Below are 24621 nucleotides of genomic sequence, written 5' to 3' on the forward strand. Positions count from 1 at the left end.
ACAACAGATATGAAAAAGAAAAGAAAGAAAAAACAGGGCAGAATTAACTTAACAATCCCCTTCCCTCCCCCCTATGAGCCTGCAGGGTGTCCACCATCATTGTCCGTTCCGTGTGGTGGGGTTCCGTCGCTCTCAGATCCAGCCGAGGTCGACCCCGTACTAAACAGTTCAGCCAATAGCACCTTCCATGCCGTGAGGGAGCTCACCTCTTCCTCCCCTCCCGCCCTGCTGGCCTCCCACCATGCTGTCGTCTCGGCGGCAGCCCATTTCTGGAGGTCACGCCACCATACCTCCACCCGTGGCCTCTGACAATTCTTCCATCCCATGGCTATTCTGCGTTTGGCAAGTGTATAAGCCAAATCTTTAAGCTTCTCCACGTGCCGAAGCTTGCGCGCCCTGGGGTACCCTCCAAGCAAACAGGCCCAGGCCGAATCTATCTTAAGTACCATGCCCCTCCCTGCCAGCTTCTGCGCCACTTCACTCCAGTAGGTTGCAATCACAGGGCAGGCCCAGAACATGTGAATCATATCAGCGTTCTCTGTGTTACACTTGGGACACGCCTGGCGCCCAGCGTCTCGAAATCTGGAAATTCTCAGGGGGGTCATGTATGCCCTATGCGTGATATATAGTTGTATCTGTTTAAACCTGGCATTCCTCAATACTTTTTTGTGGTACCCCAGGGCACGCTCCCACTGCCCATCCGCCATCGGGGCCCCCATCTCTGTTTCCCATTCCAACCTCAGGTACCCCAAATCCTTCCCAACCTTTGCCATCAGCATCTCGTACAGCCTGGAGACCTCATGCCCGCCCTCGGATGCGTCATACATAATCTCCAGCGTCGCATCCGGCTCGTCAGCCAATACGGTCTCGGGCCAAGTGCTCCGGACCTCCCTGACCACTCTGTGGAACGTCATGTATTGCCCCGCATGCAGCCCCGCCCCCGCCTCTAGATCTGCGAACTCCGCCAAGGCCCCATCCTGCCAAATGTCCCCCAAAGTGACCAGCCCCACTGACTCCCAGTATGTTCGCAGGATGGCCCTAAGCTGTCCGTCTTCCCCTGCCAAGGCCACTAGCGGCAGCTGCGGCATGCACGGCAGGGGATCCCCCATCATCCGGCAGGCTCTTCGCCACATGTTCCTGCCCAACGCTAGCATCTTAGGACGCCCCCTCATCCATGTGCTGGATACCCAAATAATCTCTCGCAGGTAGAAGGGGGAGCAGTCCTTTCCCAACAGTCTATGTTCCGGGGTTTCGTCGTCCGAAAGCCACTTGGCCACGTACTGCAGCTGCGCTGCCACGTAGTAGGCCTCAAAGTTCGGCAGCCTCACGCCGCCTTTCTCATAAGCCTTCTGCAATTTCCACAATGCGACCCTGTTACGCGTGCCCTGCCATAAGAAATCTCTACATACCCTATGTAGTCTAGCAAAAAACCCCTTGGGTATCATGTATGGAATGTTATTGAAATAATGCAGCATCCTAGGTAGCACGACCATCTTAAGCATAGCACCCCGGCCCATCATCGCTAAGGGTAGTTTCTCCCAAAACCTCATGCACTTCTCGATCCTCCCCACTGCCAATTCAGTATTGTGCCTATGTTCCTCCCCGGTCGTGTGATATACGTCTATGCCAAGGTACCGAAAGGTGCTTGTCGCCCATGGGATTCGCAATACTGGCAACCTCTCAGCCGGTATCCCCACATAGCCGCCCAGCGGGAACAGGGTGGATTTCCGAGGGTTGACCGCTATACCAGAAAGCCAAGCAAACCTCTCCATCACCTCCAAGACATATTGCAAGTTCTCTTCAGGGTATTGGAGGTACAACAGCATATCGTCGGCATACAGGGATATCAGATGGCTCTCCCCCCCCACCTCTATGCCCACCGGGTCATACTGTTGCCGGAGGTAAATTGCCAAGGGCTCAAGGGCCAGGATGTACAACATTGGGGACCAAGGACATCCCTGCCTGGTGCCTCTACCTAACTGCCACCTATCCGACACTACTGCCCCCGTACGAACTCTGGCTAGAGGCGCGCTATATAATAATTCAGCCCACCTCCTGTACCCTGGCCCCATTCCGAAGTGATCCAGTGCCGCCAACAGCCACGGCCAACGAACAGAGTCGAACGCCTTGACCGCATCCAGCGCCACTATCGCCATTTCGCCGTCTTTGTTACATCCCCATTCGACCACTCTGTGTAGGCGTCTATGGTTGTGGGTAATGTTCCTGTCCGGGACATAGCCCGTCTGGTCAGGGTGAATCAGCTTGCCTATCACTCTCCTCATTCTAGCCGCCAAGACAGCTGTTAGGATCTTGCTGTCCTGGTTCAGCATTGACAAGGGTCGATAGGAGCCGCAACCGTGTCCCGGTGTATTGTGCTTGGGGAGTGGCACTATGACCGCTTCCCTGAGTGATTCTGGTAGCTGTCCCAGCTCAAACGCCTCATTAAGCATGTCCAGCATGGGTGGGAGTACCTCCTCCCCATACGCCTTATAAAACTCGCTGGGGAACCCGTCCGCCCCCGGGGCCTTGCAAGTGGGCAGCTGTCGCACTATTTCTCTGAGCTCTTCCAGAGTGATCGGAGCATCCATCTCCTCTCGCTCTTCATCGCTGATTCTGGGCAGGCCTATATCCCCAAGTACTTCATCTATCTCCTCTCGGCTCCCCCCTTCCCGATCTTCATACAATGTTTGGTAGTATTCTGCGAATGCCCCATTTACCCCTTCTTGCGTGTCGATCTCCGCACCCCCTTCGGTGATGACCGATCGGATCGGAGCCCTAGGGGTTTCGCTCTTATATAGCCAAGCGAGGAGCCTGCCTGTCTTGTCCCCACCCGCATGCAACCTCTCAATGTACTTCGTATAATTCAGGTTACAAAGTCTGTCCCAATGCCCAGAGCACCGCTGCTGCAGCTCAGTAACTACTTCCATATCGGTCCCACCCTTCTCCAATTCTTTTTCCAGCTCGATCTCGGCCTCTCGCAGGTCGGTCAGGATTCCGCCCATTAATCCCTTGGACTTCGCGATAGCAACTCCCCTCATCGCCACCTTAAAAGCCTCCCACAAAGTACCAGCCGATTTGACACTCCCTGTGTTCGACTCAAAATACGCGACTATCTCCTCCCTCATGTCCTCCTTGAATACCGGATCCCGTAGCGCTTCCGCCCGAAGGCGCCATGTTGGAATCCGTGCACGTGGGGGGCGCAGCCGCCAATGCATGATTAGGGGCGAGTGGTCCGAGAGGACCCTCGCCCTGTAGTCAATCTGTTCACACTCCGTAAGAATGTCTGGGGTGGCAAAAAAGTAGTCGAGCCTCGTGTGCAGTTGGTGCGGAGCCGAATAGTGCGAATACTGCCTCCCACCCGGGTGTCTCGCTCTCCACACGTCTACCAGGCCTAAATCCGCTAGCAGCGACTGCAACACCTTGGCCGCTGGGCTGGGCCTAACCATTTTGTCATCCGACCTGTCCTCCCTGGGGTTAAGCACACAATTAAAGTCTCCACCCCAGATTACTGTGCTCCCCATCCCTTCACCGAGTCTCGCGCACAGTGTCTTGAAGTAAGTCGCTGTGTCCTGGTTGGGCGCATAAGTGTTTATGATACAGACAACTCTACCTTCCACAATCCCCCGAACCATGGCCAGCCGCCCGTCCAACTCCACAACCTCCCCCAAGAGCTTGAACGGGACATGTGGTGCAACCCAAACCAGCACACCCCTGGCATACGCAGAGAATGTGGATCCAACCACTGTCCCCCTCCATTTTCTCCGCACCATCTCAAGTTTATCCCGTGTCAAATGCGTCTCCTGTAGCAAAGCCACGTCTATCCTCTGCCTCTTCAAGTACAACATGACCTTATTACGCTTCAGGTAGCTATTCAACCCTCTAACATTCCATGTCAATACCTTAAGGTCTCCCATGATTTATCCGTAGCTCCCACTTCCCCCTCTGGTCTGATCGCCTCCCCCCAGTCCCGACTACATCCCTTCTCGGTTTCTTCCCCAGGCTCACATAACAACTAACACCCCCCGCCCCCCTAACCCAACCAACTGCCCAGCTCCATCCCTGGATCTCAGGCATCCCCGTGTTCGGTTCTCCACGGAAGCCCCGGTAGAGAACCCGACAGGGTGTCACACCCCACACAGTGACTAACCTAACCACACACTGGGGTACGAATAAAACGGCCCTCGGATGCCCCCTACACATTTATATCCGCGCTCGCGGACCATGTTCGAAACAGTTAAAAAGTACGTCCCCATCACAAAGTGGCAAAGACTATATTCCAGTCCAAATGTTCAAAGTCCGCCGGGCCCACTGTTTCACTTAACTCTCCCTGCTCCGTCTGCCATCTGCTCATCAGGCTCCTGAGGGCAGTTCTGCGCATCGAGCCATTCCATGGCCTCCTCGGGGGTGTCAAAAAACAGCGTCTTAGCCTTGAAGAAGACCTTAAGTTTGGCTGGGTAGAGTAACATATACTTGAAACCAGCCGTCCTCAGGCGCCTTTTGACCGCCCCAAAGTTCATCCGACTGCGCTGCACTTGTAGAGTGTAGTCGGGGTAAGCAGTGATGGTTGCCTCCCCTCGCCGTATGGTGCCCCCTTTACGAAAATGTTCCAGAATCTTCTCCCGGTCTTTGTAGTTGAGGATCTTGGCGATCACGGGCCTGGGCGGATTACCCGGCGGTGGCCTTCTGATCAGGGCCCTATGTGCCCTCTCCACTGCAAATCCCTGCGTTAGGGCACCTCCGGTGATCTCCTGCAGCAGCAAAGTCTCGATAAAATCTGTGGGATTCTGGCCCTCAGCTCCCTCCGGTAGGCCCACAATCCGGATGTTGTTTCTGCGGGCCCGACCTTCTGCCTCTTCAGCCGTGCTTTCCAGGTTGCCTACCCTCTGCAGCAGGGCATGGATCTCTCGTTTGTGCGCGGTGCATTCCGCCACAGTCGGGCCCATCTCCTTCTCCAGGGTCTCTGTGCGCTCGGCCAGGGTTCGCACATCTTGCCTCAGGAGGTTCACGTCCTCCTGTACCGCCCCGACCTGAAGTTCCATCGCAGTTTTCAGTTCGGCCACCGCAAGTTGGAGTTTGGTCTCCCATGTCGCCTTCAGATCTGCGATCGCTGCCAGGACCTCCTGATTCGTTCCTCCTGCGGCCATCTCCTTGGGCTGGGCCTTCTCTCTGCTCCTGGTCCCCTCGGTGCCAGGCGATGTCTTGGCAAATTCGTCGAGCGTGGGCTGTTTATTCTTCGCCCTCAGGAGCTTGCTCGTCATATCTTCGATCAGGAGCGTCCCTTCGATCTCGCTTAGGCCCCAGGCCTGGGGGCACTATGTCCCCCCGTCGCCACACAGTTTCGGCTACCTCCAGTCAAGCTTGCTTTCGCTGGATCGCGCTGAACGCGAACTGAGGGAATCGCCTCCAGGATCCGGTCCCCGATCCTTTGTCCCAACATCAAGCGATTCACGCGGTTCCTGAGTACACAAGCGCTGCACAATCCCGTATGAGAATGCATCCACATGTGCAGCCGAGCTTCGCATTTACAGTCATCACCGTCTATGCCACATCGTAGCGGCCGTTGCGCGGATTCAGCCGGATAATGTTCGGATCAGCGGGAGCTCCCGTTCAGGCACGTCCTTTCACATGGCGTCCAAGCCACGCCCCCCATAATTCAAATAGTTCACCCATTTCAAGCAATTATACGCCTTCACCCAAAAACAGCAAAATTACCTCTATGTCTATATTTTTTGTGTTCCTTTTGTAAAACGTTCTGCGGCCACACACACACATGGTTTGGTACTTCAGCCGATGCACTTTTAAATGTTTGTATTTCTTTTTTGTATGTGTCTAATAGAAGGTTGCTATGTGCAGAATTGTTGCTACTCTGTTCTAAAACTATTGCATTTTGTAAGTGGCTTTCACTTCCAAAATAATTTCTTCTTGTAGGTATTTGGGTATACCATGCAGAAGAGTGTTATTTAAATTGGCTAATTCGGAAGCTGGACTTTTAGCATAGTGTATTTTATACACTAGATTTCTTAGATTTGAATGATGTATTGATATCCTTTTGATATCATGGAAGGTGCTTTTGCAAATAGGTCCAGAAATGCAGGCTAATGAATGTCCTTGTAGTCCTGTGTATTTGCGCACTGGACAGATATCCATATTTTGCAGCACTTTCATTTTAATTTTGTCTTTACCTTTTACATACTGATTGAGGAACTGACATAAAGATTTGAAAGATTTGTTAGGAATGGCACACATTGATGTGCACGGCCATTTGTATACTGGACGGTCTGGTTCAGTCGAATCGAGAGGTAATTCTGAGTTTTCAGGGGATACTTTTCTAAGCAGTGTTTGTTGTTCCATGATGGTATTATTGATTTTTTCATACCCTCGTCCACTGCTATGGATGGCAATTTTGTTTGTTTGATTTTGTTTGTATGCGTCTTCATTAAAATATGGTTCTATGGTTGTCGTGTAACTCCATTCACCTCCACAAATATGTAAGAAGTTATTTTTGTTCACATTCCGTTTATCGATAAGTTTATTTTGTAGTTTGGTACTTAGTTTTGTTAGTGGTTTCATCCTATTTAACAGTAATATAAACAACTTCCTTTTGAGAAGGATTGCACTGTCCACGAGAGCTTGTAGGATTAATTTTCTACGGTAGCTTTTAAGGGTTGTGGATGATTTCGGTCCTCTTCTTATTATATTCTGAAGGACTCTGTGGCGAAACATTTTTGCTAAAATACTTTTTTTTACTATGGGTTCTTGTTACTATATCCGGATTAATAGGAGCATTGTTAGCAGTACTGGTAGCCGATTTTTTGTGAAGAGTTCTGTGTTTCGTGCCACATTTTGATGGAGGAGGTAAAGTTTCGGTAGTTGAAGCATCCTTTGTTTCGCTAAACGACTGTATTAGCTGTTTTGTTCCAAGGTTCTCTACAAACTCTGCTACAGATGGATGCTTAAGTTGGACACTTTTATTTTTATTTGCTCTACTTCTGCGTTCCTTTCTACGGACTTGCTTTTTGGTAGGCATTCTTTGGGGTCTGTTGAAAAAAGGAAGGCATGGTTTGGTCTGTTGTACAATGTATGTGTGCTGTGTGCATGTGTTTGATGGGAAAGCCTTTTGTGGTGGTGTGTGAATGTGCATTGGCCTATTACAATGATTTGGGAAGGCTATTTTTCTGTTTGTATATTACTACAATGTGCTTCAGATGAGAGTACAAAGTGGACTAGTGGTGAGCAGATGCATTAACAGTAAACGTAATGGCATACAATTGAAACAGAATCAGGGGGAAGGGTGGGCACCACTTCTATATTCAATAATTCACAATTATTTCTTATTGTTCACAATTGTTGTGGGAGCTCACCTTGTAGCCTCAGCACAAGGTAATGACAATATCAAAAAGAAGTAACGGATAACTTCCGTCCCTGGGTGAGCTCGCTCAAAGAACCCTTTCCGGGGTTTCAAAATTATATTCCTCTCAATGAATCACTTTAATGTCAGTAAGACACGATTGCAAGTTTCTATATAGTTTTTCTTCAAATCCCATTATTTATTCCTGACCCATCAGTGTTATTGCAGTTTTTAGCCAATGCATTTCGGACTTCCGTCCATCATCAGGGCCATTAACACTGTTATACATCAACCATGGATTATATCATGTGACTGATGAATGTACGGTTGATATATAACAATGTTTCCAACTGCGAAAATAATTTTTTCTAGGTTACTCCCTAGAGGAAAATGGGACAACAGTTCTGTTTTCTGTCCTGATCAAAGTATTGGGAGGTGTAACATCAATCACGTATGCGTGCTATCGTGTTGCGAGCTGGTATGTTTTTCTGTAGCCACGATAACATTGTTCCCAGTAATGCAGATTATTTTGAAGCAGATGGTGTTGCGTTATCTTCTTTGGGAAATGCCTTGTTCTTTTGGAATGTAAGGCTTGCTTTAGAGAACTTTCTCTAATGGTTGTAGGTGTAAAGTAAGAAAAAAAAATATTTAAAAAAACAAAATAACAGGTCTGTAAGGCATCTGCCCAAGAACAAAAAAAAAAAACGCTCTTTTCAGAGCCCACCTTAACGGGGAAAAGGGGAATAATATTTAAATGTACAGTCGTCACGCTCTGATCCTGTACGTGTCCGCAGCACATATTACCAACGGGGATTCTGGGGTGGAGACGCATGCAAATGAGAATGAGCTGAGCTAGGGATTGGTCAGTGAAGTTCAGTGGGTGTGTTCTGAACGGAGAGATTTAGTGAGACCGTCTTCTCCCTGACAGGAGACCAGACAGCCATGGCTCTGTGTGCTCGAAAACAGATTATCTGGATTTTGGGAGACTCATGGATACATTGGTTGAAGGTGCATGCAGAAAGTTGCAGTCTATGTGCAGATCTTGATTTCATCATGTGGAAGTGCACTGGCATGGCGTGCGTGGAATGAGGTGGCTGGACTTGGTACCTCTCTGTGCTACTTTACAGAGCGCCATTCTGATATACTTATCATTCATCGCGGAGGAAACAGTTTAGGCCATGTCTCTGGAATTTCTTTGCAATTTGCAATGAAGGAAGGACTTTCGAAGGTCATGGATATGTTTCCAAATTGCCAAATAGTTTTTTCCTGTATTGCACAAAGACAAATATGGCTGCATTCTTCTGCATTTGATCCACAAATGGAGAAGGCGAGGCACAATGTGAATAAGGCTGTTTGTGCCTTTCTAAGAGATGTTGGCATGTCGTCATTCCACAATGAAAACATTGTGTTTCGCAGCTCTTTCATTTTTCGCAGGGATGGAGTCCATCTCACATATGATGGCAATCAGATTTTTCTTCGCAATGTACAAAATGCATTGCGACCCTTTTTGGATTCATAGTAACCTATTTGACAATCAGTTTTTTCCAATCTAGAGTTTTGAAGCACACAAAACACCACCGAAAGGCTCTTTTCAGAGCCGCCACTTACTCCCAGCGTAAAATCCATTGGTTTTGCTCCGCTTGCACTCTCCATTTTTGTGTGTCCTACGACTGTCCGCTGACTTTTTCAAAAATGCGCAGAGGCCTACAACAGTCACTTGATAGTTCTATTGTTCAACTGAGAAAGGCGGCTCTGAAAAGAGCCTTTTTTGTAATTTCTGTTGATTCCACTTTACTGCTTTTGAGCACACGACACACTAGGAGAGGAGGGCAAAGGAGGGTAAGGAAGGGACACCAACCACGGGGATAAGAAGGGGCAGATGGAGAGAGAAAGATATAGGGTGAGCTTTACTTAGGTAGGAGGCAGTTCTTCTGGTGCTCCGTGACCGTAGGTCCAAAAGCACTTCGAAAACTCTCCCCCCGGCAGAGTACTGCGTTGCAATACATACACAATATTGTCACCTTCAAAAAGTAAGGGTCAACAGCATCGCGAATGGCTTGTGAGGCAGCTGGAGGGATGCGCTCCCCCACAGGAGTGTCTCTTGTGGTGAGAGGATCGGACACGGAGGATGCTGTGGAGGAACTCAATCTACTACGTTCTTCACATGGCACCACCTTGCGAATGTCCGCACTGTGGAACAAAGTTAGGTGTCGCTTCATGGTTGTCGTACCAAAGCTGTACGCACCAGGTCTCCCGCGACTCAGCACCAACTGGCACTGGTTACACCTGACCAGGTTCGCACGTGCTTTTGGTACGTTCCCAAAAACGAAAAACAACCGCCACACACACGACTCCCGGCGAGTGCTTGTAGTGCGGAGTTCCTCCACCTCATTCTCTTCTTCCTCAATCTCTACATCCTCACCCATATATCCCTCTGCAGGCCTTTGGGGAGGTGGTGGCGGTGGAGGGTTTGGGGGTGGTGCTGAGGCTAATGAAGCAACAGTAGTCATGGATGCCCTAACGATTAGTTTCCTATTGGTCGCTACAGCAGTAAAGGCAGCACAACTCAATCTGCTATAGCCAGAAGCACACTGAAGATGAGCTCGGGGGTGTGGCCATTTATAGGGGTGGAGGGGTGCGGCTTATGACCATCTTGATCACTCAAGTGTTCCAAATATTTTAAACAATACGTCCACAGGTACAGCTATTGTATGGGACATATGAAATGGTGATTTTATACTGTTTAATAATTTCCCTTGTGTGTATAAATTATTTTGCAATGTTGCGGAAGCACACAAACTGCGCAAATTAGTCCACATGCTCAGCGTGGGTGCGGTCACATGATGACGTCCTGAACACACCCGCGAGGGAAATGAGTGCCCGCTGGACAGCAAATGCAGACTAACAAACGTGCGCATGCGCGCAAGTGTCCTACGGTCAGTGTTCGGGTCCTGAAACTAATTAAAAGTGCGACACAAGTGAGAAAGACAGTTAGGGACAGGCGCGATGTTCGCTGTACTTATGGGTATACTGCGCATGTGTATACATGATCTGATGACTGTATGGACAGGTCCAGTGTCCTTAGGACACCTCCATTTTGTTTGACTACGAACATGCCGGCCACCGTGCCTGTTCTACGGACGGTTCCATCTTGGCTGCGGACGATACAGACAGGTATAGTGTCCTCAAGACACTCCCATTTTGCTCATTTACAGACATCCCGGACAACTGGTGTGTTCTAAGAACATGTTTTATCTCGTTTGTGAGCGGTACAGAGAGGTATAATGTCCTTAGGACGCACCATTCTGTTTATTTACGCACAACTTGCACAGATGGTGCGTTCTAAGATCAATTCCATCTTGGTTGGCATTGGTACGGGTAGGTGTATTGCCGTTAGAACATCCATATTCTATTGCTTATGGCTAGCTCGAACAGGCGTGCTGTTCGCGGACGTTTTAAGTCTTTTTTTAAAAAAAAATTCCTCAAACTCTTAAACTACAACTAATATACAAAAACTTTCTAAAAAACTCACACACACTTCAATCAACAGAAATACAGGGGGAAGCAGATACTGCCACGAATATAGGGGAATTAGGATTCAACACGGGCTGGTTGTGAGGGGATGATTTGTGAGGGGAAGAAGGGATGGATGTTACATCAAAACGTCATTTTCTTCTTGAAGGTTTGGGGATGGTTCACTAGGGAATGGAGAAGGGGCGCAGGTACAGGTGGGACAGTGATAACGTATTTTTCCTCTCACAAATTCCTCCACAAATTGCCTTAAACTGTTAAAATTGTCATTTAGTGTGTCCATTTTCAGTTCTATCCTTTTCAGCCTGTCTTCCTCTGTCTCATTTGTTGGCCTCTCTTCTTTTTTTTCCTGGTCTGTTAAAAATAAATATATATATGTTAAATGCCCATAAAATACTGACCATTATTTTGCTTAAGGAGAGCAGTGTGTCCCATTATTATCGCTATCTTCGGACATTTCCCGATACGGAAAATTCTCCTCCAGCCACTCCAAAGTACTGCACATTTCTGTGTCAAAACAAAAGAAAGAAATTATTTTTTCTGCCCCACATACCAAAAGAAGTACACACACATAGAAGAAAAACGAAGTTCACTTACTATTTTGTTGTAATTTGCCTTCGCTGTACTGCGTGCGTCTACTGTCGGTCCTGGCTGCAGAGTTTCTGTGAGTTAATTACGTTGGAGGCATACATTCTTTTTTTATGGTGTAATCCATTTCATTCTACATGGTCAATAAATGTATGGTTTTTATTTCAAAACGTTTAGGTTTCCCCATTTATTTATTAGTACTTATAATGTCTTTGTGTCCTTTTTCAAAGTTGAGCATTTTTTGTGTAAGACAATAGTACAATTTCAGATACCCCCTGACTGTTTGGGTACCCTTGACCTCGTCCGCGCCCGTCCGCAAACAGGCGATCAGTCTGTGCCTTTCAAATATGAATAGCGAGGGGGTTCTGTATGTTCTATGTTACATGTATATAAAGTAAGTAAATTATACAACGTATCTCCCAAGATCACATGATGATAGTGTATATTCAGCAAAAAAACTTTATTAACGCGATGTTATGATTAAGTTCCCCTTCAAAAAACCTGTGAAATTCAGTTAAAAAAAACTTTGTTATAGGGACGTTCTGATTAAGTTGCCCTACCAAAAACCTGTGCACTTCACTAAAAAAAACTTTTCAAACGTGCCATTATGGTTCAAAGTAAAACCGAAAAACCTCTGAAATTCGCCAGTTATGTTAGGCTAAGCAACCATAATTTCCATCACCACTGTGCACTGCACTCTCCCACAGGCCTTGTGTGGGAGAGCCCTATTCTCATGGCAATGGTTTGGGCTTGATAGGTGGTGCCACCTGATAACCAGAACTAAAAAGGGCAGTAGTGGCAGGGCACTTGAGAAAAAGTCCCTCTGACCACCAAAAGTAGCCAGAGAACCTACAAACCAAAGGGGGTCCTATAGAATGAGCCTGCTGTACCCCTTAAAATTGAAATATGCCCTAACTGTGCAGAGGAACGTTTCACTCCACCACCAGATTTCAGTCTAAGACTATTTCTTTGCCGATTTGTTTCTTTATTGGGCATTTGCAGCTCTTCCACTTGGCTTCTTAATGTATACTGGCCCTGCACTATTGTCCGAGCTCTAAAGGATGGGGATACCATCCTTTTGGTCATTCAGTAGTGCAAAAGTTTGCTTGTTACGCAAAAGATTAAAGAAAAATTCATAAGAGGAAGATATGCTTTAGAAGACCTTTCTTATCTTCTGTAACTTTCTTCTTAACCGACACAAACTTCCTCTGACACTCGTGTTGCCAGATTAAAATTGACAGTTATTACTTTCTTCCCGAAATTATCATTATTATGGTATTTATTGAGCACGGACCTAGCTTTGAGAAGCAACACATCGCTTTACAGAGGTCTACAGCAATACTGATCCATAACTGAGCGTTTGTCAGGGGTAACAGAACAGATATACAGTGTGGGGTGGGACACAGAGTGGCACAGAAAAGGGGAACAGTTGTAGTGGGTTGCAGGGAGGAGAGGGTTGGGTGGCACCTAGCGAGTCAGGAGGCGTGAGGGGCGATGTGATGGCCTAGGTGGCAGAGAGGTGGGTTTTGAGTTCTTTTCTGAATTGTAGGTGCAAGTCTGATGCTGAGGGGGAAGAGGTCCATATTCTTGGGGTTCAGGCAGAGAAGGCTCGTTTTCTTGTCCTTCCTTTTTGCGGCAGCGAATTTGAAGTCTGCAAGTGTCCTGGCTTATGGTGGTGCGCTGTCTGCCGGAGACGCCGAGTTTCTCTGCAAAGTAGCTGGGTGACTTGAGGGCGACTGCCTTATAGATGATGCAGCAAGACTTGAAGGTAATTCATGGCCGTCTGGGTAGAAATGAAGTAAGGGGGCACAAGACACTCCATATAAATTCCTTAGTTTTTTTTGTTTTATTTTACACCTCCTATGGCACCATTGTCGTCATGGTTGATTCAGGCTGGGGCATTTCTGGCACCTCTGCTGGGCATTATTGTGTCCAGCTTCGATCTAGAGCCGCCACAAAATATAAGTCATCTGTGGGGTGAAATTTGTATCGTTCAGATAAGATTTACAATGGAGGCATTGGAGTAATTCCTGTGACGACAACCAATCATTTAACCAAGACTAACCTTCTGAGATGCTCTAGAATACCCTATTGTGGAGATTGAGAGAACTCCTCTCATCTCCATGCAGTAAAGTCACTGGGAAACATAGAAAATGTTTCAACTGTTCTTCTTTTGCCTCCTTAATCCTAGGCTTAAGTATTTTCACTTCACTGGTATCCAACACCAGGGCCATGTCAGACATTCCACTTTCCTACCGCAGAACAAGGAATGTGAAAAGATGGATGTGGTTGGTAAATGAGGGTTTGCATCTGGAATATTTTGATCCACCAGTACCATATGCACCCTTGCCCACACTACTCTTCCAGAGCTCTCATGTTTCCCATGGTCATGCGTGAGAAGGCCATCCAGTCCTGTTTTTGTTTGAAATGCTGGGACTTGTGTTCCCAAATTTTTTATTGGAAAGAAAAAACTACAAGCCCCAGAATTCAAAGCAAAGCATTCGAAAATAGCTGCCACATTATATGTCCAATGAGATCATTAAGGTATTATGTTAAGTGTTCTGCATGATTTTCAAAAGCAGATTGTTTTTGTATAATATGCCAGAATTTCCATGAAAATGGCTTATATGAAAGCTGTATTTTTCAGTGGATTGTCTTTCGTTCGTTCATAAGCTTTATTTCAACAAAACAATTAATAAAAACAACAACTCAACAATACATCATATGTACATTAAACAACTCTATGAAAGGACCTCCATCATCAGGTCATCACATAAAAATAAATAATGTCATAGAAACAATGCCTCATAAAATAAACCTTGTCCCACTTATGCAACAAGTCAGCGGTGGGTAAGATCCGCAAACAGAATTTTGTGTACAGAGATCTTTCGAATTTAGTGGGAATGTAAGTATTCCTCACATCCAACCTGATTTTTAATGGCAACATAACAAGCTAAGGTTACAGACCCCTGGGAATTCAACACATGTTAACGCTCACCTCTGCACTGAAGCCAGTAGTTAGAGCACATGGATTACGCCAATAGTCCTCAAGCCCCAGGACCCCCAGCAGATTCTTAACATGCATGACCCATTTCAACTAGCTGCCCCCTTGTTAAGTCAGAACATCTAACAGTGCCTTTCTAACTACCAATAGAGCACCTGGCAGCTGGCATAATGAGACAATCCCTTGCATACCTGTCTCTAAACGTACTGGAGTATTTGGCGCACTAACTGGGAGCCCAAGAATATTTTTCAAAAATGTATTTTCCACCACTCCTAAGGAGTGGGAGTTCATCTGGCCCCACAGTTTGGCGCTGTGCACTTGAGCCTGCCTTGCTTGTGCTCTATAAGCCTCAAGAGAGACGCATACAGCCCCGTTGCCATGTTCACTGTTAAATCTGGCAAGAGCACCACTATACCTTGCCAGGGTTATTTTTGCCTTTTCCAGATACAATTACCACCCACACAACTCCAAGTCTCTCACCCCCAGGTAGTCATAACAGGCTTCCTGCGCAAGCCCCTCTGTCTCCTGCTAGCCATCGTATTAAAGGTCATAGACTTAGTTTTACTGATATTAAGAAAATAGCCTATTTCGCCTACAGAAAGCGACAAATATCTCTAACTGCATGCAGACACTAGATGGTGTTAGCGATGGGGGAACTGCATCATCTGCAAACAGGACCGGCATCTTCTCACCAGCCAAGGATGGGGCATCGGTTTGGGCACCTAGGAGCTCCCCTATGACACCATTAATAAACAAACAAAACAATATTGGCGCCAGTACGCACCCTTGTCGGATGCCCTTCTTGATGCCAATACTACCCGGGTTACTCCCCACTGCACGACTGCAGTATTGCCTGAATATAGGCCCTGAATTGCCACCATTAGTGCACCCGGGAATCCCATAATTCCTTAAGACCTCCCATAGCCGTTGTCTAGGAACTGTCAAAAGCGGTGCGTAGATCTACAAACACTGCATAGACACTTGTCTTCCTGAGGACCACATATTTATTGCACACTAACTGTAGCTGGAGGCTTTGGTCGGTTGTGCTCAGGCCTTTGCAAAAACCGGCCTGGCGATTGTCAATAATCCTGTTACTTTTCCATTCGACCAGATAAGATAGAAGTGCCCGGGCAAACGTTTTTCCTCCAGCATCTAGTAAAGAGATCGGTCTAAAATTGGCCGGGTCATCACGGCAACCTTTCTTATAGATTGGGAGTAGTTCTGCACTTGTCCAAGAACCCAGTACCAGACCGTGGCTCAAAATTGAGTTGAAAAGCTTTGTCAGATAAGGGACCCAGACAGTAAGCTCATTTCTATAAAAATCAATAGGGACCCTATCCAGGCCTGGTGCCTCACCTAATTTCTGACTTAAAAGCGCCCTCCTAACCTCTTCACTAGATAATAGGGCAAAAAAGTCTTCCCCCTCAAGTCCTAACCGGATTCCAGTACAGTTATCCCCCTCACATAGTGGCCCCTCTGCCAGGTATAAACTACCATAATGGTCAACCCAGGTCTGCTCAGGTATACATCCATGCAGAGCATTGGCACCTGATCTACGGCCTGCCCCATCATTGCCCAAGAACCCTTTGTGTCCCCTCTTCCTGTAGCTTCCAATAGCGACTCCCAGATACCCTGATATCAGCCCCTCTTTATTTTCTTTCAATAGTCTACGGTACTCCATCGTGGCCAACCTCAGCTCAGCCCTCCTCTCAAAGTTGCTGCTTAGCCGCCACTACCAGCCCCCCTTGGACAGCTTACATTCCTTATAGTACCACGGGGTGGCTGTCTCAGTGAGTCTGCGTACCTCTTTCTGTGGCTTTGGAAAACACTGGCCAACTAGCTCCATCACTTTCTCATGAAGGGAAATTAACTGAGCTGCATCGCCAGGGGACACCCTCGCGATGTCCTCCAGTAATCGGGTGACTTCCTTGTAGACCGCTGATAACACAAACTCGAGATCCACCTTACCCCACCTCCTGGCTTGCCCTGCTAACTCCGCGTCAGTTTGGCCCACTGACTTGAGTGGCCCATAGATGTTCACTCGTCTTCAGGCATAGCGGATGGTGGCCACTCTCGGCCCTTTTATGCACTGAGAATTCTTTAACAAGGCTCCAGGCCTCAAGATTAACCAAAATGTAATCAATGTTACTAGTAGTCAGGTTATTATCAAAAGTTGGGGCTGCTGTAGAGTCTCCCAGGAAATGCCTGTTGGATGCCCTCAAATTGACGGCCATAAAGAGAGTAGTAATTTCTTCTGCGTGCTTGTGCTGTCCCAGAGAATAAACTGCACTCAAGGGTCCTAACTCCCAGTGACTATCATCCTCTTCCATAATCTTGCTCATACAGCGGAATGGCTCAAACTGGAGGTTTAGGTTTCCCACAACCTAGATTTTAAGGGGCCCATGGCAGCTCAACCTCCACTCCATTACAATAGTCGTGATTCTATCAATCAGGTCCCTGTCCCTTACTGCTGGGGATTTGTTGTACAAATTAATGAACAGGATCTTGGAATCACCTGTAAGTTGATATGAATCACAAGCAGTTCATGGCAAGCTATATTAATCTTCGTCGCTGATTTAAACAACCCCATTTTTACCCATGTCACCAAACCCCCGCTGGGACAACCCCTCATACCCTTGGGGGCTGAGGAGAAAAAGGTAGCAAACCTTTGAATGGGGTCGGTTCTAAACTCCAAGTCTCCTGTAGGCAAATCACCCCAGAATCCCTGACAAAGGTAAGCCAATCATTATTAGATAGGTATTTTGTGACCCCATCAATATTCCAGGAGAGGACCCGCACCCCAGGTGAAGTCTATACCAATCCGTTGTCCATATGAGGACTAGGGGTGGGATGCAACATTGCTTTGAATTTTATGGTTGCTCAAACTCCTTTGCCTAAAGGGTAATGCAGTTCATTCATCTAGAAATCCTGAAGGTAGTATTGCTTCATTGGATTATACATTGAGGAAAGAAATGTCTTATCACAATCCATTGTCAAAACTGTTACGCTGTTTATAGCACCATCATTTACGGAGTCTTGTGTTTTGAAAATATGCTGGGCTAACTCGAGTGGATACTTCAGGAACTTGGCAACTGCTGCCTTCAGCAATTGGAGTAGAGAAAAGAAATGGGAGGGGAAGGGAAACACTAAAATCATTAAAAGATTCTGCAAGACAAAAAGCATATCAACCAAAAGGCTGGTTACTTCAAGGTAAGTAATGTCTTTGTTTAAGGAAGTCTTTTGTTGGGGATTATTTTCTGGCATTGGTGACTCAGATCATGAGCTGGTATAAGGCAAACATTTAATATAATCCAGAATAAATATTATTGTGTACCATGTTCTTACTTTTGGAGAGTTGGTTGACTGACTAATGTATAACGATAAGTAACACATTTTGGTACAACATAGGATCTTTTAGACTTCGGTATCACTTGGCCTTGTGGATTGCTTTAGAAGTCGCACTGTGAGTGCAGTGGCATATAATCTAAAATCCTGTATTGGTGTTAATACACTGTAGGTGGACCTGGATTCCAGACACATTGGATGGGTTACAAGCGAACTCCCTGGAGGAGACAATCACATAATCAAAATTGAACTGAAGGGTCCTGAAAACACACTGAGGGTTCGACAAATCAAAGTGCTTGGCTGGAAAGATGGGGAAAGCATCAAAATTGCTGGGCAGATTTCTGCAAGCATGGCTCAGCAAAGGAACTGCGAAGGTGAAACGCTGCGGGTTTTCCGGCTTATTACATCTCAGGTATGGCATTATATTTTAAAATATTTTCTAAAGCATATGTTCTCTTACCTTTTGACTGGGGAGATTTATCTTTTTACGTTTTCAAGAGATTTCATGACCATCCGCTGCAGATAGCTGAACAATCATACTTGTTTAACTGTGGTGGCATTTAGCTGAAGGGGACATGGTCAAGCCTTCTATTATTTAAATGTACACAGAAAGAAAGAAGACATTAAATCACTGTATCATTTATTATGCCAGCTATATCTAACTTGTGTAAAGCATTTTGGCCCAAAATAATTGTGTATTAGATGTTCTTTAAAAAAATATATAACATGCGCTTAAGACATTATGAAGACCAATGATGACCTTGCTAGTGTGTACTTCGTTGATTTGAAAGTGTGTGTGTGCCCTCCCCGACTCTACGTGACAAAATGAATAATACAGACACTTCTTGGACAGGGAATAAGACACAAAAGAGCTGGCTGCGAGAGTTCCAGGAAAAGTTTATCTAGATCTCTGAGAGCGCTCTGACCACATCAAGGTTACAACACATTTATATAGTACATTGACATCTTTAACATATGATGCTACGTTGTACCTGGATTGGTCAACCGGGGTGATGTCTTAGGTGTGGGCATCATCTCTTCCTCCGGGTTGGTTGCTTGGTTGGTGGGAGGATTGACGTCAGACATCTGTGCTCCGGATGGGTGAAGGTCAGGTTGTTGTGCGATACGGTGGTCACTATCTAAGCTAAGCTAAGAAAATACATTCTGAGTAATGCATGCACTAAATAATGGTTGATCAAAAGACCCTCAGTAGTGTATCATGTCATTGTACTAATCACTCAAGAGTTTATATCATCTACAACATTTGGGTTATACAGGTCACAGGTTTACGGGCCTTGACCACTATAATACTGTCACTGAACTATATGGTTAGTTTCACAAGAATCTCAGGTATGTGGCATTTGTTAGTATTGGGCACGATATACTGCAGCAGGGGTCTAATGTTAGTTGGGGGTCTGTTGGGTGGGCTTCATAGCATGGTTGGCAGTCTGGCACATGAAAGGAATGCGTTGCAAGGACACAGGGTTAGAATGGCAATAAGTTTCAACTGGCGAGGGTAAGAGGGCAAGGACACTTTTGTGGAGATGGACGAGCTATGTGCTTGGCTCATGTTGGTTCACATGCAGGACAGTGATCTCAGAGGAAAAAGGGATGTGTTACATTTATTATTTGTTGCAAGCAGCTCCGGCTTCAGCGTGAGAACGGAGCTGCAGAGTTTTCCAGCTGGAGTGGGAACGAGGGTGGGGGCCATGTGCTCCGAGCTACTGTGGCGGGCAAAAGGGAGAGAGGCATTTTGTACTATCGCAGTGAGGCCTGTTCACCAAGATGGAGTCGAAAGGGGGTACAAAAAATGAATGCCCCGTGTCCTGCTCGGTGGTCCCATCTACGCAAATGTAACCCAAAGCTAACATCGCATAAGGGCGAGGGGCGTACCCACCACTAGAGGCACTTGGTCTGAGTTTTGTACTGAGAAGTGATGGTAGAGAGGGGCCCATTGGCCCCTCGCTCCCACACAAAAGCTAAGATCCCAGGGCATGTTTCTAAGAAAAATCTATATTTAATGCCCATTTGCGACATATCCAAATCTGCTACTGTATACTTTCTTGTGTTTTTTTAGGGTTGTGGTTTCATTTTAAAGCGCTCAGTGACCAGACTGCACCTACTAAGTCCATTGTGGTGTGTGTGTTTGACCTCTAGATCTTGGCTAATTGATAGCTAAGCAGAAGCTCAAATCTGCTGGTTACAATGCTGAACATAACATCTGGACCACATTTTATTCTGCTCATGTTCCCACTGTTTAAAACTAACTACCCATTAGATGCCTGTAGGTGTCAATTATGCACTGATACGGCTGATATTGGTGACATTTTCAAGCACTTTTCTTGTGTGGCGCAACTCTACAGTATCTAGATTTGTTTAGAATAATAATGGCGGGTGTGCTCTGTCATTGCTTCTTGACAACATATGAAACTGCTTACCATGCAAAAAGGTCTGCAATAAAAAGGCAGTGTTCCCTTTCTTATATTGTCTTGTCAACTTCATGTTTTTATTATTTATTTTTTTTAAAAACGGTTTTTATTATTTTCTGAAACAAACAATACAAACCAGCGCTTTTTGCAACAATCACATGAACATCAATTAGTCAAGACCACTGCTCCCCCAATCCCTCCCCCCTCAAGAGCTTGTTCATCCTTCTCATTCCGTATCTGCAGCGTGTGGCAGGGTATCGCCTCTTTCCGAGGCTGCAAGAGTCTGTTATTGTTCCAAACAGTCCTGCTATTAATACTCTCCATGCCATCAGGGTACCCACTTCCCCACATATGCCACATGCCTCCTGCCATACCACCGTTTCAGCCTCACCGTTTCAGCCTCCGCCCATTTCTGTAATTCCTGCCACCATACCTCCACCCGTGGCTTATGGCACTGCTTCCATCCCATGGCAATCCTTCGTTTTGCGAGCACATATGCCAAGTCCTTCAATTTCCCAACATGTTTAAGTTTCCGTGGTCTGGGAAACCCTCCCAACAGGCAGGCCCAAGCCGTATCTATAATGAGCGTGACCCCTTTGTCCGCTAGTTTTTGCGCCACTTCTCCCCAGAAACTCTCAATCACTGGGCAAGACCAAAACATATGGGTCATATCAGCATTTTCCTTATTGCATTTTGGGCACGCTTGTCGTCCCGCATTTACAAATTTCGATATTCTCATCGGGTCATGTAAGCTCTGTGCGTTATATACAACTGTATTTGTTGTAATCTGGCATTTCTTGACACCTTCTTGTGGTATCCCATAACACGCTCCCACATCCCATCTTCCATCTGTGCTCCCACCTCTGTTTCCCAATCTAACCTCAAATGAGTCAATTCCTTTCCCAACCCGGGTCATCACCATTTCATACAATCTGGAGATCTCATGACCCCTTCTGATATGTCATATATTGTCCCCATGGTGGCGTCTGGTTCCTACGCCAATACAGTCTCAGGCCAGATTTTACGAATATTCTGCACCAGCCTTAGGTACGTGACATACTGGCCCCTATGCAAGCCCGCCTCTTCCCCTAGTCCTTCAAAATCTCTAATGGCTCCCTCTTGCCAGACATCCCCCAATGTAACCAGCCCGACCGACTCCCAGTAGGTCCTGATTATCATCCTTAGTTGTTTGTCTCCCCCTGCCAAAGCAATCAACGGCACCTGCGGGGAACGCGGGTACGGGTCCTCCATCATTCGACATACTCTACGCCACACCTTCCACCCCATCAACATCATTCCCGGGCGCTCCTTCATTTCTGACCTAGGCAACCAAATCATTTCCTTCAGGTAGAACGGAGTGCAGCCCTGTCCAAACAGCCTAAATTCGGGAGGCAGCTCGTCAGAGAGCCATTTGACCACATATTGCAACTGCCCAGCCACATAATAGGCCTCAAAATTAGGCAGCTTAATACCCCCCTTTTCATGGAAATTCTGCAACTTCCATAGCGCCACTCTATTCTGAGTGCCATGCCATAGGAAGTCTCTGCACATACTATTCAGCTTGGCAAAAAACTTCTTAGGTATCATGTACGGGATATTGCTGAAAAAATGTAAAAGCCTGGGCAGAACCACCATTTTGAGCATTGCTCCCCGTCCCATCATCGCCAACGGCAACTTCTCCCAAAACTTCATGCTTGTACGGATTTTTCCCACCGCCACCTCAGTGTTATGCAAATGTTCCTCCTCTACCGTGCGATACACATCTATGCCGAGATAGCGGAAGGAACCAACCGCCCATGGTATCGACAACACTGGCAACCGCTCCGGAAGGGTTCCTCTGTAGCTACCCAATGGGAATATGTTCGATTTTTGGGGGTTCACCGCTATGCCAGACAGTTCTGCATACCTTTCCATTACCGCCAGAATATACTGAAGATTTTCCTCCGGATATTTCAAATATAATAGCAAATCGTCAGCATACAGAGATATTAGGGTGTTTCTCTCCCCCTACCTCAATGCCTATCATGTCATATTGTTGCTGAAGGTACACTGCCAGGGGCTCCAGGGCCAGAATATATAACATCGGGGACCAGGGGTACCCTTGTCTGGTGCCTCTGCTAAGCTGCCACCTCTCGGATATCACCGCTCCTGTACGTACCCTAGCTAGCGGCTCACTGTACAGCAACTTCGCCCACCTAACATAACCAGGCCCCATCCCGTATTCCTTCAGGGCCTCCAGCAACCACGACCACCTGACAGAGTCGAAAGCTTTGACTGCATCTAGGGACACAACCGCCATTTCACCCTCGCTCTCGCTCCCCCATTCAATCACCCGGTGGAGTCTCCTATGGTTGTGGGTTATGTTTCTGTTGGGGACATAACCTGTTTGGTCCGGGTGTATCAATTTACTAATACCTCTCCGCAATCTATTAGCCAGGACCGCCGTCAATATCTTGCCGTCCTGGTTCAGCACTGACAAGGGCCTATAGGAGCCGCAGCTATGCCCTGGTTTGTTGGGCTTAGGGAGCGGTATTATCGCGCCGGCGGCCAGCGCAAAGGCCACTCTAAGGCCTGTTGAGAGCCTGCTCACCCCCTCATTCACTCTTCCTCACCGTGGGGCGAGGGCAGGAGCCCCCCCAGCACCCCAGCCCTGCAGAGAAGCCACGAGACCACGAGCAACACGGACAGGGCCTGCCTGACCCTGTCCCCACACGCCGCCTGACCCACGCATGCCGGGCGCAGCGCGGGCTGAAACCGAGGCTGAGCCTCGTGAAAATCAGCTGTAACCGCCGGCAGGCGGATCACGCCGGCGGCCAGCGCAAAGGCCACTCTAAGGCCTGTTGAGAGCCTGTTAGGAGCATCAGGAGCCAGGGGCCACGGACCCTGCCCTCACCATTCCGGCCGCAACAGCACACAACGGACTAGCCCCTGAGCCGAGGAGCATCTTCTGCTACACACGGTTCGGCCGTGCTTAGATCACCCTGCCTCATCGAACTCCCTCAAAGGCGAGGGTTGACATCTTTTCACAGCCAGGTATGCCCATCGTGCACACTCATTATTGCCAGCTGTACGGCGAGTTCTGAGGCGTAACGCTTCTTGAGTCTCGCCCGACCTCGTCAGATTCTTCCGCCTGGCCCAGCAATGGCGGGCGCATAGCGGCACCAGAGCGAGGCTCTGGCGCCCAGAGACCACTGTATTATTGCGTAGTGCCTTATGGTCGCCCAGAGACCACTGTATTATTGCGTAGTGCCTTATGGTCGCCCAGAGACCACTGTATTATTGCGTAGTGCCTTTTGGTCGCCCAGAGACCACTGTATTATTGCGTAGTGCCTTATGGTCGCCCAGAGACCACTGTATTATTGCGTAGTGCCTTTTGGTCGCCCAGAGACCACTGTATTATTGCGTAGTGCCTTATGGTCGCCCAGAGACCACTGTATTATTGCGTAGTGCCTTATGGTCGCCCAGAGACCACTGTATTATTGCATAGTGCCTTTTGGTCGCCCAGAGACCACTGTATTATTGCGTAGTGCCTTATGGTCGCCCAGAGACCACTGTATTATTGCGTAGTGCCTTATGGTCGCCCAGAGACCACTGTAGTATTGTGTAGTGCCTTATGGTCGCCCAGAGACCACTGTATTATTGCGTAGTGCCTTATGGTCGCCCATAGACCACTGTATTATTGCGTAGTGCCTTTATGGTCGCCCAGAGACCACTATATTCTGACATCCTCTAGGCAACTAGCGCCTTGCACTACTAGAACCATCGCTGCTCAGTCTCGCCTCCCTCCACGTGCACTACAGAGTATTCCAGCATGCTACCAGGGCTGCACCACCAGATTAGCACACTACTACTCATAGGCGCACTCCTCGCCAATGCAATATATGAACGACACTATCTACACTCGTGCTTACCTAGCCCCAGCATCATGATGCAGTCCAACACAAATTCGACACCTCACCCCAGCCCCAACACCGCGCATCCTCACACCTCTACACCTAATAGCTGCACCAGACTGTGCAGACTGAGGACACGCACACTACCTAGGTCCTTCTCATCGCAACACATCCCAGCATCACTCAGAAACTATAGATTAGGTTCTCGCACATCTGTCTCTCACAACTTTGTGGGTAGGATTCCCCACATCCCCACACCGTGTTCCAACCTCACACCCACCACTATACCATCCACCCCACCCAACTTCAAGCTGAAAAAACAAACGAAACAGCGGCCTCCCAACAGAAGTCAGGTAGCACCTACACTCAAATGCGCATTACTTAACACTCGATCGCTCACTGCCCATGCCTTAGAAATCAACGAGCTCATCTCCAGCTTCGACCTAGATCTGCTAGCCATCACAGAGACTTGGCTGCATGAAG

General features: G+C 47.4%; 1 protein-coding gene across 12 annotated transcripts in view; it reads left to right on the top strand.

Moving 5' to 3' along the window:
* The window catches only part of MYCBP2 (MYC binding protein 2), a 3160061-nt gene that overhangs the window by 2833827 nt on the left and 301613 nt on the right, over positions 1-24621 (top strand). For all 12 annotated transcript variants that reach the window (XM_069639721.1, XM_069639717.1, XM_069639718.1 and 9 more), the window contains one exon: positions 17989-18228. In XM_069639721.1, the coding sequence (XP_069495822.1) occupies positions 17989-18228 (240 nt within the window). The remainder of the gene's footprint in view (positions 1-17988; positions 18229-24621) is intronic.

The sequence above is a fragment of the Ambystoma mexicanum genome, chromosome 7q, assembly GCF_040938575.1.
Source record: "Ambystoma mexicanum isolate Mex_15411 chromosome 7q, UKY_AmexF1_1, whole genome shotgun sequence".
NCBI lineage: Eukaryota > Metazoa > Chordata > Amphibia > Caudata > Ambystomatidae > Ambystoma > Ambystoma mexicanum.